The following is a 24,243-nucleotide window of genomic DNA, read 5'->3' as shown; positions in this document are numbered from 1 at the left end:
TTTAGCTGGGCATTGCCCTCCTGCCGTTAGGTACGGATGGATCCAGACAGCTCCAATTCCCCGGATACCCTGCAGCAGAACATTGCAGCTCACCATGGGTCTGTAGTGGCCCCAACACTTCCAGGTGATATCCCTCCTACAGTCAGTGAATGGACAGTGAAAGAAGAAACAGCAGACCAATGAGCTCATCTCTCTGTCTTCTTCTTGTCGTAGCAAGGCTCTTGGTAAACACACATACTGATTGGCTCTTTGTGCTGCTTCCCCCTGTGGACTGATATCTGGTCTTAGTTAGACCCTTACATGGCTTGATATTAAAAAATAAAGTCAATATTGATGACTGAGCTGCAAGTTTTTTTGCATTTTGCTAAATTCCTGCACCCATTCCTCACCCCAGAGCCCCGGCGAATTGGAGAGGTTGAATTCCCAGGTGTTGTGGTGCAGGTTTTAAGGTGCTTCATGCAGCATTGCAGGGCAATCAGCCAATCAAACGTCATGCCTAGCTCATTGTTGGTTATCACGATACCCGGCAATGGCAGCTTCCCCTGCACTTCTTGGGACTGCATGAACTCCCACGTGCCTGGGCCCCGGACTCATCCCAGCCCGGCCAATCAAGATGGCCAAAGACTGCAGAGAAGAAGGAAGAAGATGGCGCCGTCCTGCGATGGAACATAGGTGAGTATTGCAGGATTTGTTCCACTTTAAGGCAGATGAGGACCATAAAACCGCCATGACATGAGAGGACGCCTGAGGATCTGCAGCTCATTGGTCACTTTGACCTCTCCCCTCCCCCCGAAGGTATTTACTGGCCAAACCTGTTTATTAATATTTCGGCTGTCCTCCAGAAGGGCTGAGATAGAAAATCCCAATTAGTGAGCAATCAGCCAGCTCACCCCAGCCTGGGGCAATGAGCGACCTCCTGCACCAGACGCCTTTCCAAATGGACCAACGATTGGCTCTGGAGTGTTAGGTAGATAGCAGCACCCCTTGGTTTTTGGACCCCTTCCTTCTTTCTGTGTATAGCACACAAGCACAGACATATGGAGGTGCAAAGTGTGCAACTACACAAGGGCCCCGGGGCCTTCTTACTAAACAAGGGCCACACAACCCTTCTGGGGAAGATGATATGGAAGTGGGCAGTGCAGGATGTGGGTGGGGCACGGGGGCCGGTGGGGCATGGACAGTGAGGAACTAAGTGACCTTCATTTATGATGAATGTGATTGGCTGTGGGTGGCAGCTGGGCGTGGTTTAAGAAGCGGGGACCCCGGCTCGTGTGGTTTTAGGAGGAGAATGTCTACGTGTTAGTAGAGAGCTGCGCCCCTTTTTTCCCAGACCCCCTCCTTTCCCTTTCTATAGTACAGAGGGGTAGACAGATGGAGATGCAGGGTGGCCCCAGGGCCTATCAGCCAAGAAGGGCCAAACACCCCTCTTCGGCGCTGATATGGAGGTGGGCAGTGCGGGCAGTGGGTGAAGTCGGGCAGTGCTTGGAGGTGGGGGCAGGTGAGGAAGGAGATAATTGAATGGGTAGAGCATAGAGATGGGGCATGGGCATGGACACCAAGGATGCCCCCATGTCAATTCTGCGCGGGGGCCCACTGATGGCTATGTCTGCCACTAAAAGTACATAAATCAATCCCAATCTCTAAATAAACCAATCCATTATTATTTATTTCTATTGGATGTCATGGGTAGCTCCTCCTCCGAGGAACCGGGTTAAATGGCATGAGGGAGTGGTAACCACGCCCCCTTCTCCCCCCACCTATCCTAAATAGTTACAATGTATCCATGATGAGAACTTTCCCCTCCTCCCGCATTGGTTGCGCCTCTCCCTGGAAGCTTTACGTTCATTGAAAGCTGGCTTTCCTTTCCTGATTGGCTGTTATCAGTCACTGCGGGCCCCTAATGCTCCGTAATTAGATTGTACCGGACATGGCGATATCTTTGTGACAACAGATGTAGGAAATGTGCGTGGAAACACATGGGATGAGAACACAAAGATCCCTCGGTCCCCAGAGCAACCGAGGAGGACGCCCCCCTCCCCCACCATTGTGCCAGAAGACAGATAAGCGCTCAGTAATTGCTTTTTGCAGCGATAAGAGGGAGACTGCACGGCAGAGCTGGAGGGCAACGAGGGAGCGGATGGGGATGTTGCTTATCAGGTCATTGCATAAAAGCCAAGTTATGATGATTGCTATAAAACGTTTAGTCCTGGAAATTGTGATTTTCCAGCCGCCAATATCCGTAGAGATTTTATAAAGGTTAATATGCCTGTAAAGAGGACCTGTCATTGCAGATACTTTTATTTATCTGTCAGTGGTATTACCTCCAATAGAGATCGCTGTGCATCTGCTTTACCTTACAGAAATACAGCACCAACTTTGTTCAGGCATCATCAAGGGCCATCTACTTCCTGGAGAGATGACCACAGGGCGCTTCCATTAGAGGGAATTTGGAAGGTTTGGGGGATTCAGTTCAGAAGCTGTTTGCTTTCAGACTGTCGCTCTCTAATTGACTCTACATGGCCCATTGAAGGGGGAGGGAAGGGTGTGTGTGGATTGGGTGGGGGGATTTTTTGTAGATTTAAATCTACAATAAAATTGCAAAGTAATTAATGCACAACATTCACCAACCATTCACTTCAGGTGAATGTTTTGACCTTTGTAGAAGTTTTCAGGTTCTTCTGCATCTTTTGCATTGAAAATGTAAACTGCAAATACCACCATGATGGATCACGGCGACACCCGCCAGGACAACTTTGTGAATTCTTGCGATGTGTCTGGGCAAGGAATGCGGAATTTCCAGCCATGCCGGGGATCTGCTACAGAAAATGTTTCTATTTCTAATCAGGGAGTTTAAAAATACCTGTAAAGAAATGAGGCTCTGTGATTGGTCAGTCTCAGGGCTGGACCTAAGTATTTAAAGAGGACCTGTCACCTCTTATTACATAGGTAGTTTGATTTTCATGGCGGGTCAAAACATTTGCAAACCCCCCTTCTCGATTTGGTAATTATCCAATCACGTTCCTATATGGGCTCATCCATGTAATCAATAGATCTCAGGAAAATATGGATTGTAAGCTCTTCGGGGCAGGGTCCTGTACTCCTCCTGTGTCTGTCATTTGCAACCCCTATTTAATGTACAGCGCTGCGTAATATGTTGGTGCTATATAAATACTATTTATTATTATTAATAATAGTAATAATAATAATGTTAATAATAATAAATCATTGACTAGTATATGGCTGACGTCCCTCAAACAGATGTCCCCATTGGAGGATTTCCCCACCTTTTATTCTGGGGACATGTTTTTCTCCATGACACTTCCCAACATGATTTGGCTAGATTGATTGGCTGAGCTTGGGCGATATATCTCCCGCATATGTGGACACGAGTTCATTCACCCACCACCCAGCACATACTATTGTACATGTGCCGCACATGCTCAACTGTCAGTGTACAATTACTACAAATTAGGAGGAACCTTGTTGTGTGTCTGGAAGCAGCGATCTCTCTGCTGAGCTCAGACACACCCCCTTACTGTATCACAGCCAGAGCTCTCCAATTAGCAGGGACTTTGAGCTTTGGTGATTGGAGAGCTCTAGCTGTGACTCAGCAGGGGGCATGTCTGAGCTCAGCAGAGAGGTTGCTGCTTCCACACAGGCAACAAGGATCCTTTTCTGCAGTTTTGTGCACCTGGAATGTATTTAGCTGAGTGGAGAACGTGTTATGGGGGGAGGAGGGGTTTTATATTAAAGTAGAATTCCTTCCTGGATGGAGAGGTGAGGGGTTAGACCCCCTGTCTGGTCTTTTTGACGGGGATCTCCTCGTACTTCCTGTCCTGCTGTAGACATATTGTGCCGGTTCACATTGTGTGCCCGCAGGGATTGTTTACTCTCCTATCTGCGTAATATTTGTAGATGGAGAGTGCGGCCAGCCCGGTGTGTCCATGGTGCGCCCTGTACAGAGGTCAGACCCAGTTCTCATACATGGGACCAGTGCCATGGCACACAGCGCCATCTGGTGGCAGTTCAGTACATCTCCAAATTATTTCTCATCCCATGACAAACTCTGCAGGTACAGAAATCCTGAGCAGTGTTGTCAGCCCTGGCTGTGTTCCTCCCTGCTGGATTACAGACCAGACCGATATGTTATGAAGATAGTGACAAGGGGAGGTGTTCTGTAGTTCAACACTGGATGACATGTCACTGCAGACATTATGGGGTAACATGTACTGGGGACACCTAGAAACCTTGGCGCTTCCTTACTCCATTTACCTTCCCTATCACTGCACCTGCCTCAGCAACAGTGGTAAAGAGAACCTGTCATGATAGGAATGTGAGATTTCCAGCCCAGCTGGTGACCACACTTCTCTCCGCTGCAGATAATCAGAACTGCTAGGTCATCTCTCCGCCCCCAGCCTGTGATTGGACAGTGAAGGAGACGCTTTAGATTGATGAGCACATCACTTACCTCTTTCCTCCTGACAGCGTGTTCCTGATTGGCTCCTAGTATTGCCCCTATCCGCCTTCCATCGCAGGGTGCCGCCATATTTCTTTCTTCTTGTTCCTAGAGAAGATCATAGGTCATCTTGATTGGCTGTGCCAGGATGACGTAGCTTCTTCCAGTCTGAGCTCTGCTGTCCTATGGACATCAAACCGAAATCCAGATATTCACCATTCAAAGCATGAGCCTGTATATAAAGAGAACCTGTCATGATAGGGATATAGGGACGGACATTGCTGACTGAGAATATTGATTGGCCGGTATGGTGACCCAAATATTATGAGAGCCCCCAAGCGGGGGAGATCCAATTCTTGGTTGGAATTCCTTGTCAGTGACCCCAAAAAGGTCACATGACTCCCAGAAGACTAGAATATGCAGACCCCCACTTTTACTGATCCCTCTCCATATACGCGCTCCTATTGGTTGGGGGCTCTAGAGAAAAAATTGGGGTGAATCCAAGCTTGGACCCCTCCTGGTGTATTCACACTCTGGTGTGCCCAGTGACACCCCAACACCCATCAATCACCCCTTAACCTGCACCCTGGAGGAGATCTGGGGTGACCAGCAAATGATTCAGGATAAATGTGTCATCGGTGTCACCGGAGGGGCAGAGCAAATGAACAGTTTGTATTTTCCGAATCAACGATCAGATCATTCATCTGGATGTAGAATTCCGGAGAAGCGGCATCAACTCCGGGAACCCTGCCCCCCTCTCCGGAGCTCCATTCCCTGGGAGCGACATTCATGGGGAATTGATGAGGCTAATAAAAATAATTGCTAATAAATTTAAACTCGGTGACACCCAGGATTTATTCCTCGCAGGTTACAGAATCTGTTAGACAAAACTGGAGAGGAGGAAGAAGAATTCACTATTCCTATTCACTAAAATGTTCTCATTTCCCCAAAATTGCAACATTGTATCATCACTCCCAACTGTGCTGTGTATCAGCCAATGGAGGAACCTGATTGGTCTAAATATAAAGGTATCCTGGAAGCTGATTGGCTTAAATATAAAGGTATCCCTAGAACCTGATTGGTCTAAATATAAAGGTAACCCTGGAAGCTGATTGGCTTATATATAAATGTAACCCTGGATCCCTATTGGCTTAATTATAAAGCTAACCCTGGAACCTGATTGGTCCCAATATAAAGGTAACCCTGGATCCTGATTGGTCTCAATATAAAGATAACCCTGGATCCTTATTGGCCTAAATATAAAGGTAACCCTGGAAGCTGATTGGCTTATATAAAAAGGTAACCCTGGATCCTGATTGGTCTCAGTGTTACATACATATGGAAGGTATTTCTCTACATTTCAGTTGGACATTGGAATATTTAGGGTATAACTGCCATGAAATCGCCATTTTTGCATTGCCTTTTGTGCACCCCTGACAGACCCTTATATATAAATGGGGGAGGGGCATTATTTGGGGGGCACAAGTTCTTTATTCGGACCTTTATCCAAATATTAATGCAAAACATATTACAAAGAAAATATCCACCGATGGAATTTATTTCAAATTTGGCAGCTGTTGGTACTGAACTGCTCATTGCTTCCCCTATTCAGTCTGCATGGGGCGGCCATGAGTTAAAGCAATGCACCCCGATCCCACTGCCAGTCTGAATACAGCAGTATGCCACACAGATATAGCGCCCCCTCCCTTCCCGTGTTATTGGACCCCATGGGTTGGATTTGTTCTGTGATTTTTCCATCCAATGTGCAATATAGAATTTAATGGTGGGAGCAAAACTGGGTGTGGCAGTGGGCGTGGCTGGGAACACAAGATCTATCTGTCCTTTGTGAGCCTCTTCCTGTTTCTGTGACACCTTGACTCCTCCTGACACATGGTGTCACTGAGACAGGAAGTGAAGGAAAATCCCCACCACCCCCATTCAGAGATCAGTCAAAGTGGCAGAGGTTGTCACCATTTTGTATGTCTCTGTGTCATCATTTTCTCTCCCAAAGGGGAAATTTCTCAAGATTCTAGTTCATTTCCTGTCTCGGTGACTACACAGGAAGCAGTGAGGTGAAATCTCTGTAGTGTGGTCACAACACAAGCATGATATTGGTATGAGATGATCACACGCGTGTTTTGGAGGCCTTATTTTAGTCGCGGTGCCTCCGCCATGGCCGCCATCGCTCTCCCACCCATCCCCCTTTTTTTTTTCTGCCACCTTTTGCTGACATTAATAAGCCATAGACAGATGATGGGAGCGCTGATCCCGGGGCTGTTCGGTGAACGCGCGGTCACGTACTTGGTTGCCATGGTAACACAGGCAGGAAGCGCAGGCTGTTCCTGAAGATCCCTCCGTAAGTGGTTGCCAGGCTGCTGCACGGAAAACGACCGGCGCGCCGATTAACCCCTCGCTTACCCTGAGCTGGCGGCCGTATTTCTCTGGGAATTATTCCGGATGAGCTCAGAGCGCGTTATGTAATTCGCTTCCCCCCGCCGCCATCGCTAATGTGTAAATATGAATTATTAAGATGTGACAACCGCCACAACCAATAATGGAGGAGATAAAAGTGGGGGGAGGGGGGAGCTGCCGGGACGAATCAGCGCAAATAATGGAAAATCAGCCGAATGGACAAAATGCGGCGTGATAGAAATGGGGGCCGGAGACATTAACAGCCCCAGTGGGCCGCAGCCTACTTATAAAATCATAACCCCAGACAAGAAAGATAGATAAAAATTTAAATCTAATAAAAATTAAAATAAGAAAAGCAGCTTTGGCTGCAATATTCAACTTCAATCCAGAGATTTCCCCTGCAGTACTTTATTCTGCCACTAGATGTCCAGTACCATTCAACTCATTTATTGTCCTTTCTGGATCTGCCCCCATCCTATGACTGGTTTATCTCCCCTATATCTCTCTCCACCAATCCTGGTCGTTCTGAACCTGCCCTCAGCCCATGATTGGTTCATCTCACCACCCTCTTCCTTGCCCTCCTGGACCCGCCCCCAGCCTGTGACTGGTTCATCTCTCTATCTCTCGCTCTTCATCCACCTCCAGACCCTCCCCCAGCCTGTGATTGGTTTATATCTCTTTTTCTCCCCCACCTATCAGCATGCTTACTCTTAGCACATGATTTGATTGACTCCTTGTGCTGCTTCTCCATCTTACACTCTAGCCTTGCTGGTCAGATTATAAAATGTTCTCATTGGGTAATTGATGGCAGAGCTGCATGAAAATTAATTTGTTGATTGGTGAGATTGCAAAGGTAGAAACCAGAAGCAGCCAATCAGAATTCATCAATATATGTATAAAAAGATGTGATTACTGTACAGCGCCCCCTTGTGTTCACCATTGCTCTGTTCCCTCTCCAGGTGGATGCTCTTCGGGTGTTTGTCCGCTCCAATTCCGATGATCTGGAGTTTCCTGTACTGTTCGTGGTGCGCCAGCAGAAGGCGGTGTTGTCATGGCAGGTCCCGCTGGCGTTCAGAGGATAGTAAGTGTCACCCCCTAGAGGAACAATGTGAACTGGGTATCCAACAATAGGTGCCAATTGGTCAATGCCACCCATATGATGGGCACAGCAGGGGTGCTGACCCGGGACACCCCATTCCCTAAACCCTAGGTGGCCCTCTTGTTCATTATCCCATAGCTGGGGGTTGGGGCCCCATCCATGGCCCCTCCCTGTACATTGAGGATTTCCCCTCACTTCCTGTTGTGTCCCCTAGACAGGAAGTGAAATCTCCCTAATGGGGCTCAGACTGTACCGAACCAGAAAAGTTTCTGCTTTCCATACAAATTCCCCTCTGATCTGTGATTTGTAATATCTCCCTGTGATTGGTTCGTTCTCTCCAGCTATGGAATGACGTACACCTATCAGGATGTCAGCCGTACTCTGTGCCCCACCGACCCCGATGGCCAGGCTCCGCCCTCCGAACAGCTGATGTACATCGACATCGCCTCCATGGCGCCCTCTAGTGTGGAGTACGAGCTTATCGTCACCCGGCTGCTCAACTTCGAGCTCATGTAAGTAGCAGATTTCCCCGCTATGGATACAGCCGGCCAATCAGATAAAAGCACAGGTAAAATGATCAGATTCATCCAACCCAGCTAAAGTTTCTGATCTTGGTTTCACTAAGATGAGGTGAATCTGCTTAATATTCACTCCAGCCAATTGATCTCTAGTCAGTGACTTTGTCTAGGCTGATGTCATCAGTCTGCTGCAGGCAGGAGAAAGCATTTGCTCAGTCTCCTCTTCCCTCAGCATGCAGTGACTCCAGAAAATGATGCCTGAACAAATATGGCTCCGGTATTCTGGAGAGAAATGCAGCAGGTGTTGTCCTCCTCCAATCCTCATTGCTGTTATCTCTGCTTTCTTCTAGGACCGGAGTTCCTTTTAATTTCAGCACCTCACCATCCCAGCCCCAGGTAAGTCCCCTCCCCCCCTCGCCCTCTCCTCGGCGGCCTGTTTACCTTCTGGGCAGAGAATGCCGGGCGCTTTTCAGGCAAATAATGATTCATCCGAGCCGCCCGAGAAAAGGCAAATATCGTCACTGGGAGAGCAAACAAAGATGGCCGCACCTCGCTTATCACATGGAGGGCGGCCGGGATCCGTCCTGGGACACTAAACTAGGTCCAATGAAACAAAAGGGTCTGATTGGCTGTTCAAATGAGAAGAGCCCTCCCCCCACCTGCCTTCCTCATCTTTGTGGAAGATGCTCTGTAGTTCACAATGAACTGATAGGAATGCAGCACAGCAAGATCTGAGCTTACTGAATATTCGGCAGGACCAACGGATAGGTCAATTCCCTAGCTCAGCCCCTCCCTCTTACACATCATTGACCTCTCCTCTTCTGAGTGTGGCTATGTCCGTCCTGGCCCAGCTCCTCCACTCCTCCCCTCATTTCTTGAAGCAACTGGGGGAAAGATAAGGGGAATTGAGTGACAACTGTGAGTCTGGGCTGGGGCTTTTTAAATCTAAAATGGTGGCAAGAACCAAAAAAAAAAGCTGGGCACAAAGTGAAAGGTTTCTAAATCACATGTATGTTTAGTTTATCTTTTGTTTCACTTGGGACATGTTAAAAATGAACATTACAATGTGTTCACGTTATCTCACGCAGTATTTCCTGTACACATTCCCGGATACTGTGGACTCCGTCGTTATCAAAGTTCACTCGGCAGAGACCTACCCGTGCACTGTGGTGTCAGTCCAGGATATTGCGGTAAGTCGCTGATACACTTAGCTAGAGGTAATCACCTCTATACACCAGGTGTCCATGTGACATTATTTCCGCCAGGTTTTTCTGTATGCTCATAACTTTATTTACAGTATCAACTGTTTACAAAGCTCAATAGCTGAAGCTCAGATTACAAACACAGCTAAAGAAGAGTGAATCCCAGTGATGATCCAAAGGCAACTGCATGAAGATGTCAATAATTAACCAATCCAATTCTGTAGAATGTTTGGGAGTTGTATAGAAATATAGAAGACCGCAAGGTCGGTTGGGATGGGCCCTTTTATTTTTTATTTTTTTTATCTTTAACCTTAGCATTTCTAAGCTGCTGGATCCAGTATTTCACTGCCACCTACTGGCCCCTCCCCTGTAGTGCAGAAACACAACATTGCAGGTATAACCCCTGACCCCTACTGGCCCTTCCCCTGTACTACAGCAAGACCACACTTCAGGTTGTAACCCCTGACCCCTACTGGCCCCTCCCCTATACTGCAGCAGGCTTCACAGTTGATCTCATTAGCAATCCTGTACCTGATCACAGCCCAGTCGTGGCCGAATTACAGCATATAGCTTGGAGTTCATGCAATAGATGGATTCATTTCACAGAGAGTGACAACATTCTACAATCACTGTAATGACTTACCTGCAACTGTGGTAACAGCGAGGAACCTACACAAGGTGTCAGTTCTTGCTGCTTGTTAGTGCTGCCATCTGCTGGCTGTGTATAGCAGTGGAGCCATCCCACATTGGATTTTTGGGGTGGCCTCCTTTATATTGCACAGCTTTACACCTCGCTCTTTGCTATTTCCTTCATTTCAGCATCTTTATAAATAAAAATGACCCCCGAGTGTAGCTTTATCCTGAAAATACCTGGCAGTCATGTGACTGCTTATTGGGGACACAGCACAGCCTGCAGATTTTTGCTGTTGGCCGGCAACGCAGCACAGCCCGTTGCCCAGCAGGGAGAATCGGCTCCAGCGGCCGTCAGGAAATTAGAGAGTCAGCGGGAGGACGAGGATTGCGGATGACCTGCAGATTCATGAAAATCATCCACAACGGGAATGATAAATACCCGGGCCCCAAGCCGCTGAGCACAGGACCCGGGGACACCCACAGAGCACAAATATATCCAAAAACAATACAAATAGTCTGCAAGCTTTAACCCAAACAAAGCTTTGCACACCCGTTACCCATTTCTATAAAAATAATGACCCCGGGGCAATTGTATCACTTTCTGTTTGAGAATGAATGAAAGGACGAGCTGTGATATTTGTAGTCTATTAATCAATCTTGGAGGAATCTGAGATCATTCACATTTCTGGGCTTTCACCAATTCACTGACCTTTAATAGACGATGTGCCCCAAATGCCCCACCAGCAAAGGCTGCAATGAGTAGTTGGGCCAATGCCCAGTCGGCCTTCAGTGTCATGAATAAATTTACCAATAGGCAGAGAAGGCGAACAAAGACACGTGAGAGCAGAAATGAATAAATTATACAAAAAAGTAACCACACAATGGGCAGAAAGAGTGAAAGAAAAAATAAAATAACAATTTGCCCCTTTAGGGATTTGTCCCTTTAGTTTGGGCTCATCATATGGGCACTGGTCAATATGAACTGGTGTGGGTCTCATATGGACTGGGGTGGGTCTCATATGGACTGGTGGGGGTCTCCTACGGACTGGTGAGGGTCTCATTTGGACTGGTGGGGGTCTCATACGGACTGGTGGGGGTCTCATACGGACTGGTGGGGGTCTCATATGGACTGGTGGGGTTCTCATATTGACTGGTGGGGGTCTCATATGGACTTGGGGTTCTTACTGACGTATAATGTGTTAATGGCCAAGGAAAAAGCCAGAATCTTAGAAACTTCTATAGATTCACATCGTACATTTAGAATGAACTGGTGAATGTTAGAGCCGGTTTCGGACAAGCCGGGCATCTCCAGACCCCCAATGGCAGGGAGTGCCGGCAGCTGACCCCCACCAGTTCATGTTTACCCCTTCTTTCTATAGGACCAAGTACAAAGGGGTAACTAGAGGGGTTTCTTGATATCATGATGACCACCAAAAGGCTTCCAGACTCCTGGGGCAAACACCCCAATATTAAATTGTCCATAGGATGCCAGTCTGCCAGGGCCCGTATGGTGGCCTCCCGTGATTCTTCTTTGGGCTCAGTTTGGGGTTCTCAGGCATCCACAAATCATCTGCTGATCCTCTCTGTTCCCTTCCAGTGCCCCGTCTATGATCTGGACCACAATGTGGAATTTAATGGCGTCTACCAGTCTATGACAAAGAAAGCTGCTATTACCATCCAGGTAAGTGCACCCTCCGATCCGGGGCACCATCTACCTCCTCAGGAATAGAAAAGGTGCAGCTAATATAAAAAGGGGGCATTGGGTATCCAATATCGAATTGCAGTGATGAATTGCTTGCATTGATACATTGTAACAAATCTGACACCAGCCTGGAATTGTATTTCTTCCAGGGACAGTTCAGGGATCTCTGTTCAGTGTGGATCATGATACCACTTAGGATGGGGGCGCACCTTGATAAATACCCCAAATATTACAGAGCCTGGGGTGGGGGGATAATTACCTAATTATGATCTTGAAGCACCAACATATTATGGAGCGCTGTACAGAGTTCAAAGTCAAGTCTATGACTGCCCAGAGGGGGCTCAGAGATGCCCCAGCATAGTCATATTATTTTTGTTAAACAGGATGTTTATAGCGCCAACATATTACACAGCGCTGTACATTACACAGAGGTTGCAAATGACAGATACAGTGACACAGGCGGAGGAGAGGACCCTGCCCCGAAGAGCTTACAATCTAGGAGTCATATCAATAACACAAAGTTTGGTGGAAGTTTCCTACGAGTATGGTATTTGGAGGATGAAGTAGTAGGGATACCGCTTTAAATCATGGCCAGGGCAGATAGTGACATATGGTGATTGTCCCATGGAATGCCCCATTGATTGCCCCATGGAATCACAAAGGATTTTTTTTCAGGGAATTATTTGTCTATAGGGTTTTATATCTGAGATATGTTTATTTCCCGAGTGGTTGAACTTGATGTTTCTTTTTTTTTTTCAACCCGGCGTACTATGTAAATATGTGTCTTGGCTGGGATCTGACCCGGGGACCCTCCTAAGGGGTAGCACTGAGCCACCCAATAGGAATTGAGTGCAATTAGGTAGCAAACGAGTGCTGAGATAAAACACAGAGCAGCATAGACCTTGTGTTAGTCCTTTCAATGGTCTAATTACCATCAGAAAATGTTTTCAGGGGTTCCCAGGATCTGATTTCTCTAAGGTTACAATGTAAAGAAAGGATTTCCTGCACTCCATTGACAAACAAAAGCTGAACAATGGCCAGTTATGCTCCATTGCTTTTATCAAGCTGCTCCTTTCATCATCTTACAGAGTCCAAAATAAAACTAAGGAGGTCATTGTCAGCGACCTGGATCCATTCTGGTGCCAAAATTGAATAAAACTAGATGAATTTGCACCCTAAAAAGCTTTGTTTCTAACAAGCAGGACCACAACTGTCTACAATGGGTCTGATTTGTTAAAGCTCTTTAAAGCTGGAAAGGAATTCATCAGTGAAGCTGGGTGATCCAGCAAACCTGGAATGGATCTGGTCCAGGATTGAAAACATTTGATAACAAATTAAGAAATTCATTCCAGGTTTGCTGGATAACGCAGGTTCACAGATGAAAGTGTATCCTTTCCAGCCTTGGGGAGCTTTACAATATCAGCCCTATTGTCTTTGCATGCTTCAGTATTACCCTGCAATGGGGACCCCAGGGACCCCTGACCCCCATCATTGGAAAGGATCATTCAAATTTGAACCAGTGGAAATTTTCTCTTGCAGAATTCTTGTACGGAATAAATCATTTTTTATGGTTGTCTGACATTTGTTCTACTTCTTCCCCAAACCAGAGGAAAGATTTCCCCAAAGGACAGTTCTATATCGTGTTCGTCATCAAACCGGAGGATTACGCCTGCGGAGGGTCGGTCCCGGCAGCCACAGTCGGTAAGATGCTGCACTCTGCTGGACAAACTGGGGAACTGAAGCTGAGTAGAGCTATGTTGAGATTGGAAGTAAGGTTAAGGTGCAGTTGCTGCTACCTCCAATAAAGAGTTGGCTTGTGGGTGACACTACATCCAATTTTTCCCCATGGCAGCCCGTAAGAGGGAATTTACTGACCCGGGTTTGAAGTTTTTTCCAAATTTATGCCAAATGCAGAAAAACAAAGTCTATTGATATGAGCAGCACAGAGAAACCTTCTCATCATAAAGTCTATTTACAAGCCTCCTCTCATCTCATTTAAAATTTACAGTTTGTAATGGAGGAAGGGTGCAAATTGCACTTAAAGAGGTGATTTTCCCTCCACTACTTCCTGTTGTGTCTGCAGGACAGGAAGTAGAGGTTAATGTCCCCTATGGGACACAGACAAGCTGCGGCTGAATTTACAAAGTAACACATTATATCTGATCCATACACTTCTCAATCAGTGCATGGATGATGGGAATCACCATTATTGTCTTCTTCTCTCCTGGACAGGAAATCACACCTGGAACCTAAAGCGAGTGAAGCACATTGAGGTCACGGTCACTCCGTCTGTTAACAGTAAGTGATGAAGCCATAATGTTCATCTTCTTTGTTACATAGGCGGATAATGTGGGCTGAAGACGGGACAGTTCTGTGCTGGGGAAATGGAGGATTGGGTTGCAGATCTGCAGTACAGGGGAGAGGCCAGTAGGGGTCAGGGGATTGAACCTGCAGTGTCGTCCTGTTGTAGTACAGGGAAGAGGCCAGTAGGGGTCAGGGGTTAGAACCTGCAGTGTGGTCTTGTTGTAGTACAGGGAACCTGCAGTGTGGTCTTGTTGTAGTACAGGGGAGAGGTCAGTAGGGGTCAGGGGTTAGCACCTGCAGTGTGGTCTTGTTGTAGTACAGGGGGGAGGCCAGTAGGGGTCAGGGGTTAGAACCTGCAGTGTGGTCTTGTTGTAGTACAGGGGAAAGGCCAGTAGGGGTCAGGGGTTAGAATCTGCAGTGTGGTCTTATTGTATTACAGGGGAGGGACCAGTAGGGGTCAGGGGTAAGAACCCTGGATTGGGTTTCGCTCACATAACCAAAAGCCTTGAACTGGTCAATTGATTACCATTGAAGAGTAAAGGCAGAGTTCTGTTTTTTTTGTTGAGCAGGGATCGTGTGATAAAATGGTCAGCACAAGAATGGTCCGGTGCAGCCTCTTCTCCAGAAACAGAATATTTACCCCAATTATTGCCCTTTTTCATCCATTTTAGCAATATTGTTCTACAGGTGAAAGGTAACACCTACTGCCAGTCAATGGGGTCACCTCTATGCACTCACAGCCAATCATATTCTCACTTTTTTGCAAAGTTTCTATTACAAATAGGCCACACCCAATATCCTCAAATGCCCCAATCAGAGAGCAGGGACTTTCATGCAAATCAGAAAGGCTTTTTATCATGACTGGCCCCATGACTCCAACTCGCCCCATCATAAAGACTCAGCAATGATACCCCACCCAGAGCTTTGTATACCACCCTGGCATTGCTGTAGTAAAGCAAGAATTTCCTGGTTATCTGTAGTGCGGGGAATGCCAACAGTCAGGGCAAAGGGCATGTTATTTTGCTACCCCACCCACTGATACCTATTACCCAAAATTACAGGTTCTCTTTTTGGAGAATGCTAGCTGTTCACTAATGTATTAGTTACTTTTTGTGATCTGTAGCCATGCTGTAATGGTACAGGAAGTCCCTGAGTTACGGACATCCAACATATGGACAACTTCTAGATACGAATGGGGCTTCCCTGTTCCCTTGTGTGCAGGACAGATGCTTGATGGGGGGAGGGGCGGTTTGCATGACTTGCAGAAGAAATGTTTTGCTAAACACAGCTGAGGTTGTGGGTGATCTGTAACATCTTGTAACTCTTTATTGACCAATACAAACTCTGCAATTGTTTCTTTTTGCATATCAAAGCACAGCTTGCTCCAGAAGTTACCGGTAATGAGTGTCCAGGCTCCATAAAGATTTTTTTTATTTGTTTGTGATCAGCTCACAGTAGGATTTTATACAGTAACTGACACCACACTGCCTAGTAATATATTGAGACAAACATTTGTCCTAATTGCATTTATTAAAATATTGTACTGGTTCCGACTTACACACAAATTCAACTTAAGAACAAACCTACAGTCCCTATCTCGTATGTAACCCGGGGACTACCCATACTGACATTGTCTGAATCAGTGTTATTATTAAATACACACAGACTGCCCTGTTGTCAGCCTCACAATGTCAGTTTGGGGACAAAAGGCAAGGAAGATCTCTGATTGGATAACTCAAGTAACACAGACATTCTCTTGCCCTCACTTGCTCTAGATTTGCCCCTAGCAGTGCAGAATGATGTGGTGACATTGGGTAATATTGTCCTCATTCCTTCCCCCAGACTCGGTCTATATCCACGCCACACTGCTGTGCCTCCTCTTCTTCCTCATCTTTTATTTCGGAGCCTTTTTGGTCTTCTTCGTCCATCACTTCAGGTACGTATGTCACGTTTCTGAGTATCTGAACTGCAATCTGTGCTGGGGCACAAATGCCAAATGTACCCTTTACAAAACACTGAAAGCTCTATTTATAAATGATTCACCCATCAATTCGTCTAAAAATTGCTGACAGATGGTCGAATCTTCTTAAAGCTCTCATTTTACATCCTATTAAAAACAATGACTTGTTCTGCCACCTAGTGGTCAATCATTAAACGTGCACAGCTGTCACAATAGGAAATAAACCAATATTATGAGCAAATTACAGGGGAAATATTTATAAATAATTGATGTTTATTAGATCAGATTTTTATTTTATTAATACAACAAATTAATTGAAAGTCGATTAAATACTCAGGCTTTTATTAATCAATTGGGATATAAAAAATATTGATCAGACATTAAAGGAGTGGCTAAGATTAATGGCTCCATAAATTTGTACCAAACAATTCCATTCAATTTTTAAACATGTTTCTGCTGAAATCTGTTCAATATAAAGTGATCCAAGGTGGTAATGTTATAGATATTCCTAATCAGTTTTAAATCAAGGAAATATCAATATTTGCTGCAATGATCATATATCTCATAGTGTATACCTAGTGCAGGCCCTTGTGGTGCAGGCTGAGATAACCCTGATATATTCATCATGATATATGGACACTATCTTATTCCCTCATTCTTCATTTCTTGCAGGGTGCAGAAGAAGAAGCTGGGCATGGCTGGGAGTCCGGATGAAGGTACATCCTACTGATCTCTGTGCAATATGGAGGCCAAAAATATAATTATAAAACTGCCAGTCAGTTAAAGATGAGTTTTAAGGATTCATATGTCTGTATAGGGCATGCAAAAACTACAAATGAATTTTGCAAGTCATTCAGCCAAACCTTGTGTACTCACCCCAATGCAATGCACCACAATTAACAGATAGGGAGCATCTGAGTGTTATACATTTCAGGGCAGAATGGAAAGAATCAGAAATCAGTTATAAACCAACTCTTATATAAATATATTTTATTGGTGCATTTTGCTGTGTTCAGATTTTATGCAACATTGATGCATGGAATAACAATGTGTGCAGGGTGAATAGAAGGTGTCATATTGCCACCTCGTGGTCACAATTGGTACTGTATTTCTGTCCATATTATTTATTTCTCTCCTATTTATGTATTATTTATTTCTAGCGTGTTCCTATATATATATATATATATATATATATATATATATATATATATATATATATATATATAAGCTGTTTCCTGTCTGTAGTAGATTACAGGACTTTTTTTTCAAGATTCTAGATTCTTTTCTAATCGCTGAGCCAAATTCTTATTTATCCTTTAGTTCCTTTGAGTAGTGAAAGTTGCCTAATAATACAAAAGTTGTTCTGTTTGGCATGTTGGCTGATTTCATGGCTATTACCAGGATATGTTGTGTTTTCAGGTGAAGGTACGGTGGCAGCATCTCACCCCATCTCTACCAGCACCCCAGAGGGCAGCAGCTATGGGGCTATAGGTAAGACGGGTTTACTCCAGGAGCTCTGAAGGGTAATAAAATCATTGGAATCACTTTATTCTCACATCCATTGCATCTACACAAAAGTTTACATCAGCAACAGCTGGTTAGTCATCTGGCTGTGTACATCTCCTCATTAATATGGGCACTGCAGATCTACAGAGCCAGGAACCCAATGTGTAATGTAACCAAAAAATCCAATAAATACATTTTTACATATTTCTCTATTTGTATTGGAGTTGAAAACATTTACTTTTTTCTCTATGTCCCCCCTCCCCTTTCTCTCTCCTTTACTTTTTTGTAAAAGTACTCTTTCTTTTCTTTTCTTCCTTCCTTCCTTCCTTTTTCATTTATACCTTGTTTTTCTTTCCTTCCTTCCTTCTTTTTCATTTATACCTTGTTTTTCTTTCCTTCCTTCCTTCCTTCCTTCCTTCCTTCTTTTTCATTTATACCTTGTTTTTCTTTCCTTCTTTCTCTCTCTACTTCCTTTTGTCCTCCTGTTTCTTCCCTTACCATCTTTTCTCTACTACCCTCCATTATTTCTCTATATCTCTTCTCTCTTACATTTTCTTCTCTTCCCTTACGTTTCTTAACCTTCATTTCTCTCTCCCCCATTCTTCATCTCTCTCACCCATTCCAACCTTCATTTCTCTCTCCCCCATTCTTCCCTTTTCTCATCTGTTTTTGCTTTTTATTCCTAGATGAGTCTCGGCAGAGGCCAGGAAAATCTATCCCACCCATCCCCCGTCCCCGCGTTTATTCCGATAGCTCCGTGGATGAAGAGAGCGACTTTGATGGCATCCCACAAATGGAGAGCGATAAGAATGTCATCCATGCCAAGGTACGATAGGTGTGATAAGCCCAGATATGAAGCCTCCAATCTATGATGTGACGACGATTATTCTTCCTTCCAGACTTTCCTGTAGGTGTCTGATCTCTCTGTTAAAGATCGACGAACCATCAGTAAGAAATACAAGATTTACTTCTGGTGAGTAATACATGACTGATATTTGTATAAGAAGGGAACACTGAGATCTCCAGCAGGGTTCAGTAATGGAGGAATAAGCAAGGCATGATGGGAGTTGTTGTTCCTGCACATTACCTCTGATCTCTGGGATCCTAATGTGTCAGTATTCAGCTTTTTGCTTCACACCTTGCTAACCTGCTGAGGTTAGAGATGGGATAACCGATGGTGCAGCCGCAAGGCAACACAGTTAATGTTTGACTAATGTCAGGGACACCCCTAACCTAACACTGCCATCTTCTCCATGGGGGTCATTCACCTGTCTGACTCTGACCGTTCTCTTTTGCAGGAACATTATCACCATCGCTGTATTCTACGCACTGCCCGTCGTCCAGCTGGTCATCACCTACCAAACCGTACGTGTCATGTGACCCTATGACTTTACCAAATGTGGCCCCTCTCTGACACACTAAGCACTGTAGAACGTTCTAACATTTAAACTTTGGACATATTTTATTGGATAGTTCTATATAAAGTCTGGATAAGTTGGAACCTCTGGAAAGTTTTATTGATACCTGCAAAGATTGGCCCTTCCTTCCTCCTCTTGTGACACCTGTGCTGATTCTCTATTTCCATCTCTGCAATATATTCTGCAATTCTGTGAAATTATGCAAAGAAACTGCCAAAGGGAGAGAGGGCTGCAGATGTTTCGATCCATTTAGTTTTCTTTGCTACAGTAAAAGTCTTATCAGTAACCTACACATTATGGGGGTTCACCAGCCCCCTTGTAGTGGGAAAAAGGGAAAAATCCCCATTGTCATATGCCAAGATATTTTTTTTATTTTAGCAGACCATCCCAGAATACAGAAAGGATCCTCTTCATTTATATCGGTCCAGTGCTAAAAAATATTTTACTTTCTGCCATTACAAGCCCTGATGAGGGGAGGGGCAGCTGGTGACCCCCAAAATGCATGGGGTATATCTGTGGAATGCAGGGGGTAGCTGTATGACTTTTACAATAGCAAATACAGACAAACTAGACTTATTATATCATCTGTAACTCTTTCTTCCTTGAAACAAATCATATGTGTCAGTGTAATAGGGACCCTGGATGGTCCCACCGATGAATGGGGAGCTGCCCTTCCTCTAGATCTGGGAAGTACTCGAGAAACTGGGGTCCACCAATACTTTATCCTCTGTAGATGTATTTATGGAATGAACTAGGGTCATGGGATCAAGTGTCCCCCTAAAGAAAATGTGGGGAAATTTCCCCTCCTCTTTCTCTTTTCTTCCTCATCTCTTCCTCTTCGCTTCTTCTCTTTCTCTTCTTTTACTCTTCTCTTCCTCTTCGCGTCCTCTTCTCTTCCTTTTCTCTTCCTCTTCTCTTTCTTTTATCTTCTCTTTCTATTATCTTCCTCTTCTCTTTCTCTTCCTTTTCTCTTTCTGTTCCTCTTCTCTTATCTTCCTCTTCTTTTTCTTTTATCTTCTCTTCTCTTTCTATTCCCTTTCTCTTCTCTTCCTCTTCTCTTCTTTTCCTATTCTCGTCCTCTTCTCTTCCTTTTCTCTTCCTCTTCTCTTTCTTTTCCTCTTCTCTTCTCTTCCTCTTCTCTTTCTTTTATCTTCCACTTCTTTTTCTCTTCTCTTTCTCTTCTTTTCCTTTTCTCGTCCTCTTCCTCTTCTCTTCCCCAAAGCAGGAACGTTTCTTCTTGAGTTCCTCTTCTATTCCTCTTCTTTTCCCTTTCTCTTCTCTTCCTCTTCTTTTCCCTTTCTCTTCTCTTTCTTTTCTCTTTCTCTTCTCTTCCTCTTCTCTTCCTCTTCTCTTCCTCTTCTCCTTCTCTTCTCTTCCTCTTCTCTTTCTCTTCTTTTCCCCAAAGCAGGAAAGTTTCTTCTGGAGTCCCACGTAATATAACAATATAATTATGTGTTGCACTGTGTGTTGCCTAGGTTTAGGTTCCGTACTCTTCCCCCTGCTCCTGGTTGCACTGATCTCACCCCTTGTGATGGGCTCGTTGTGTGTTTTTCTTCCAGGTGGTAAATGTGACCGGAAACCAAGATATCTGCTACTACAACTTCCTGTGCGCCCACCCACTTGGAGTACTCAGGTCAGTATCCCCTGGCGGGTGGGGATTGTGGGGGGAACGCTGCTGACCCCCGCTTCCAGGCCAAAGTGTATGTATGGGCAAATCCTTTTTTTTTTTGTATTTTTGGGGTCAGTAGGAAAGGGGTAATACCTATTTGAGGTTACACTTCTGGTCCTCTACAGAAGATTTACTTTTAGGACCACATTAATAAACACCTACAAATCCAAAATCCTGAATTCCTATCTGGTGTATGATGTCCACCTTCATAATCATTAAAATCTCTTATTGGTAAAGTGCCAACATATTACGTAGCGTTGTACAGTGAAGGGTAAAATAAATCTAGATGTAGATTTCCAAAAATATGCAGAATTAGTTTGGTCAGTAACAGTTGTGACACATGAAGATTCCGTCTTCCCGGAGTGTGACAAAAACTTTGTATTTTATTTCAGCTCTTTTAACAATATCCTGAGTAATATGGGTCATGTGATGCTGGGATTCCTCTTCCTCCTCATCGTCCTGCGCAGAGATCTGCTACACCGCAGCTTGCTGGAGACCAAAGACGTCTACGCCCTGGTATGTTACCTACACATGGGAGCTCAAAGGAGTAGTCCACCCAATATTGACATTTGTATAATGGCCAGAACCTCATGGGCGGAGTCAATTCTTATCTACTTCTATGTCTTGGATATTCTAATCTCCTGGCCATAATTCCCAACTGTCCACCTGGAAATTTTAGGTGTTTACACCCACCTGTTTGCCCCTCCCTCCTCAGTTTGGTCCCACCCATTTTTGTGTGCCCCACCCATCTAGGTGTGTTTCAGCTAACTTGAATGTCCTCACCCACATCTGTGTAACTTTGCCCCCCTTTTTGTGTCCCCTCCCACTTCTATGTGTTCCCACCCACTTTGTGGTAGAAGTAGCAGTGGGGTGTCTGGATTTATCTGAGCAATACAAACATGGAATACAAAACCTCAGGGAGTAATGTTCCAATCTGATTGTACAATCACCAACATCCAATGATTTCAAATAAATCGATCATCAAACCTAAAGTACATAATCCCCACAAATCTGAAGCTGACCACACATGTCGGAGTCTGATTGTACAATCTCTGGTCATGCCAGCATGGTCAGATACAAGTCGAGTTATTTAGTCTCCACATTACAAAGTGCTGATAGTAAAGAGATCGGAACTTCAAAGGCAACCGTAAATAGATTGGACAATCATATTGGAGTATGATTGATTGATTGATTGATTGGAGTGATTGGTCCTCTGTGGTTACTAAATCTCTGCACAACATCAGATTGCTGTTTTTCCTCTTGCAGGAGTACGGCATCCCCAAGCATTTCGGTCTGTTCTACACTATGGGCATCGCTCTCACCATGGAGGGGGTACTCAGCGCTTGTTACCACGTCTGCCCCAATTATTCCAACTTCCAGTTTGGTAAGAGAAGTTCAGATCTGCTCACTGACTCATTCACTCAGCTTGCTCTATGTTGAGGACATTTGATGGCTGGATGGAGTGCGGGAGGGTTGGACCCCTGGTCAGTATTTAATTGCCTATAGAAATTAGACGATAAAGATGCCAATTTATTAGTAAAAGTCCAAGACAGCCTTTGTTTGCATTCAGACGTTCCAACACATTTCAGGGGATCACGCTTCATCAGGGTCCGAGTAAAAGTGTAGAAAAAAAAAAGACATGGGACTCTGGAAAAGTTACAGAAGGGAGATATTGAGATATGTGAAAGCCTGGAATGCAGCAACAGCCTGAGTAGAAAAGTCTTTTCGCTGTTAGCATGCTACAGAGAAGGGTCTGTAAGCAGTGGTCTCTCTCCAGATGCATGTCATCAGCCATTAGCATGTAAAGTCTGATCGTGGTCCCTGCTGATTGCAGAGCTCTGAGCCATTGAGACCACTGCTTCCACAGCTAGATTACCAATTGTTCCCCTTTTTTGGATGCATCTGAGATGTATCCAGCTAATTTAAATTCATTTAATCAGAGACTCTATTATTGGTATTAATATTACACAGTACTAATATAGCACCAGCATATTACGCAGCGCTTTACAAAGTCCATTGTCATGTCACTAACTGTCCCTTAAAGAGACCCCCCCCCAAAGCCAATTAACCTAACTGCATGTTTTTGGACTGTGCGAGGAAACAGGAGTACCCAGAGGAAACCCACCAGATAGAGTCCTAGCCGAGATTCGAACCTGGGACCCAGCGCTGCAAAGGCCAGAGTGCTAACCACTGAGCCACTGTGCTGCCCCATGTAGTATCACTTGTAGTCTGGCTCATAGTATTCCTTTGTTCTCCCCAGATACGTCCTTCATGTATATGATCGCAGGGCTCTGCATGCTGAAGCTGTACCAGACCCGCCATCCCGACATCAACGCCAGCGCCTACGCAGCTTACGCGTCCTTCGCACTCGTCATCTTCCTGGCGGTGCTAGGAGTGGTACGTATAATCGGCCCCTTAGATGGGATGTCACTGGGCCTCGATGGGCAGCATATCTGAACACCATCCCAGGGAATGAGGGATTCCAGGACAGTAATGTGAGCTGCACCTAGCCTGCTGCTTCCCACCTCAAAATTCCCCTTAGCACCAAACACCAGTACTTTGTTGGAGGTCACCCTGTGTACTGGGAAAACCTTCTAATAATTGAACTGTAGCATGGAGTACAAGGGCAATTTCTCCAAATGGTGCACGGTATGGTAAACTGGGTGTCCCTGTCCACATGACTGCTGCTAAGAGACCCCTGCTTCTAGGAGCCTGGACTGGAGCTGGAGAACAATCATACAAGTTATTCACAATGTTTATTATTTTTTTTAAACTTTATTTATATGGTACCAACAAATTACGCCATATTACATTAAATAGGGGTTGCAAAGGATAGACGGATACAGACAGTGACACAGGAGGAGGCACCCTGCCCAGAAGAGCTTACAATCTAGGAGGTGGGGGAAGTATCACACAATAGGTGGGGGATATGGAATGGTGGGTAGTGAGTAGTGAGGGTTTAGGAGACAGAAGAAGACGGGTAGGTGAGGTTGAAGCGTTGGGTTTTGAGGAGCAGAAAGTAGGAGCAAGCCGAATAGGATGAGGAAGACCATTCCAGAGAGTCGACCCAACAGCATGGCACCAAAGTTTTTAGGGTGGCATTCAGACCACCATGGTAAGATGAACATTCTTCCAGATGACCACTAATGTAATTAGTATTTATCCCTAAGTAGATGTTCTTCGAGACCTTACAATTATTTAATGGATTCCTCTGGGGTAAAAAGGTTGAGAATGGCTGCTATAGAACAAGAAATACAATAAATGTTTAGAGATCTCAGTCATGTTGTGATCTTAGTATTGTATATCGGAGGGTTCTATATCTTGTATACATCAGGTTGGTCTCTTCTCACCCTTCTTTCTCTTT

The 24,243-nt window shown here is 45.0% G+C and overlaps 1 protein-coding gene across 1 annotated transcript in view; it reads left to right on the top strand.

Moving 5' to 3' along the window:
* SIDT1 (SID1 transmembrane family member 1) overlaps nt 1-24,243 on the top strand; it is a 39,951-nt gene that overhangs the window by 8,222 nt on the left and 7,486 nt on the right. Inside the window, 17 exon segments of the mRNA XM_072422406.1 lie at nt 7,828-7,949; nt 8,309-8,479; nt 8,836-8,881; nt 9,574-9,675; nt 11,918-12,001; nt 13,630-13,723; nt 14,255-14,320; nt 16,169-16,262; nt 16,959-17,002; nt 17,706-17,777; nt 18,479-18,618; nt 18,692-18,765; nt 19,091-19,157; nt 20,770-20,843; nt 21,272-21,395; nt 22,146-22,263; nt 23,140-23,333. Coding sequence (XP_072278507.1) covers nt 7,828-7,949; nt 8,309-8,479; nt 8,836-8,881; nt 9,574-9,675; nt 11,918-12,001; nt 13,630-13,723; nt 14,255-14,320; nt 16,169-16,262; nt 16,959-17,002; nt 17,706-17,777; nt 18,479-18,618; nt 18,692-18,765; nt 19,091-19,157; nt 20,770-20,843; nt 21,272-21,395; nt 22,146-22,263; nt 23,140-23,333 — 1,686 coding nt within the window.

The sequence above is a fragment of the Pyxicephalus adspersus genome, chromosome 1 (assembly GCF_032062135.1).
Source record: "Pyxicephalus adspersus chromosome 1, UCB_Pads_2.0, whole genome shotgun sequence".
NCBI lineage: Eukaryota > Metazoa > Chordata > Amphibia > Anura > Pyxicephalidae > Pyxicephalus > Pyxicephalus adspersus.
This window is presented reverse-complemented; position numbering and strand designations above follow the sequence as displayed.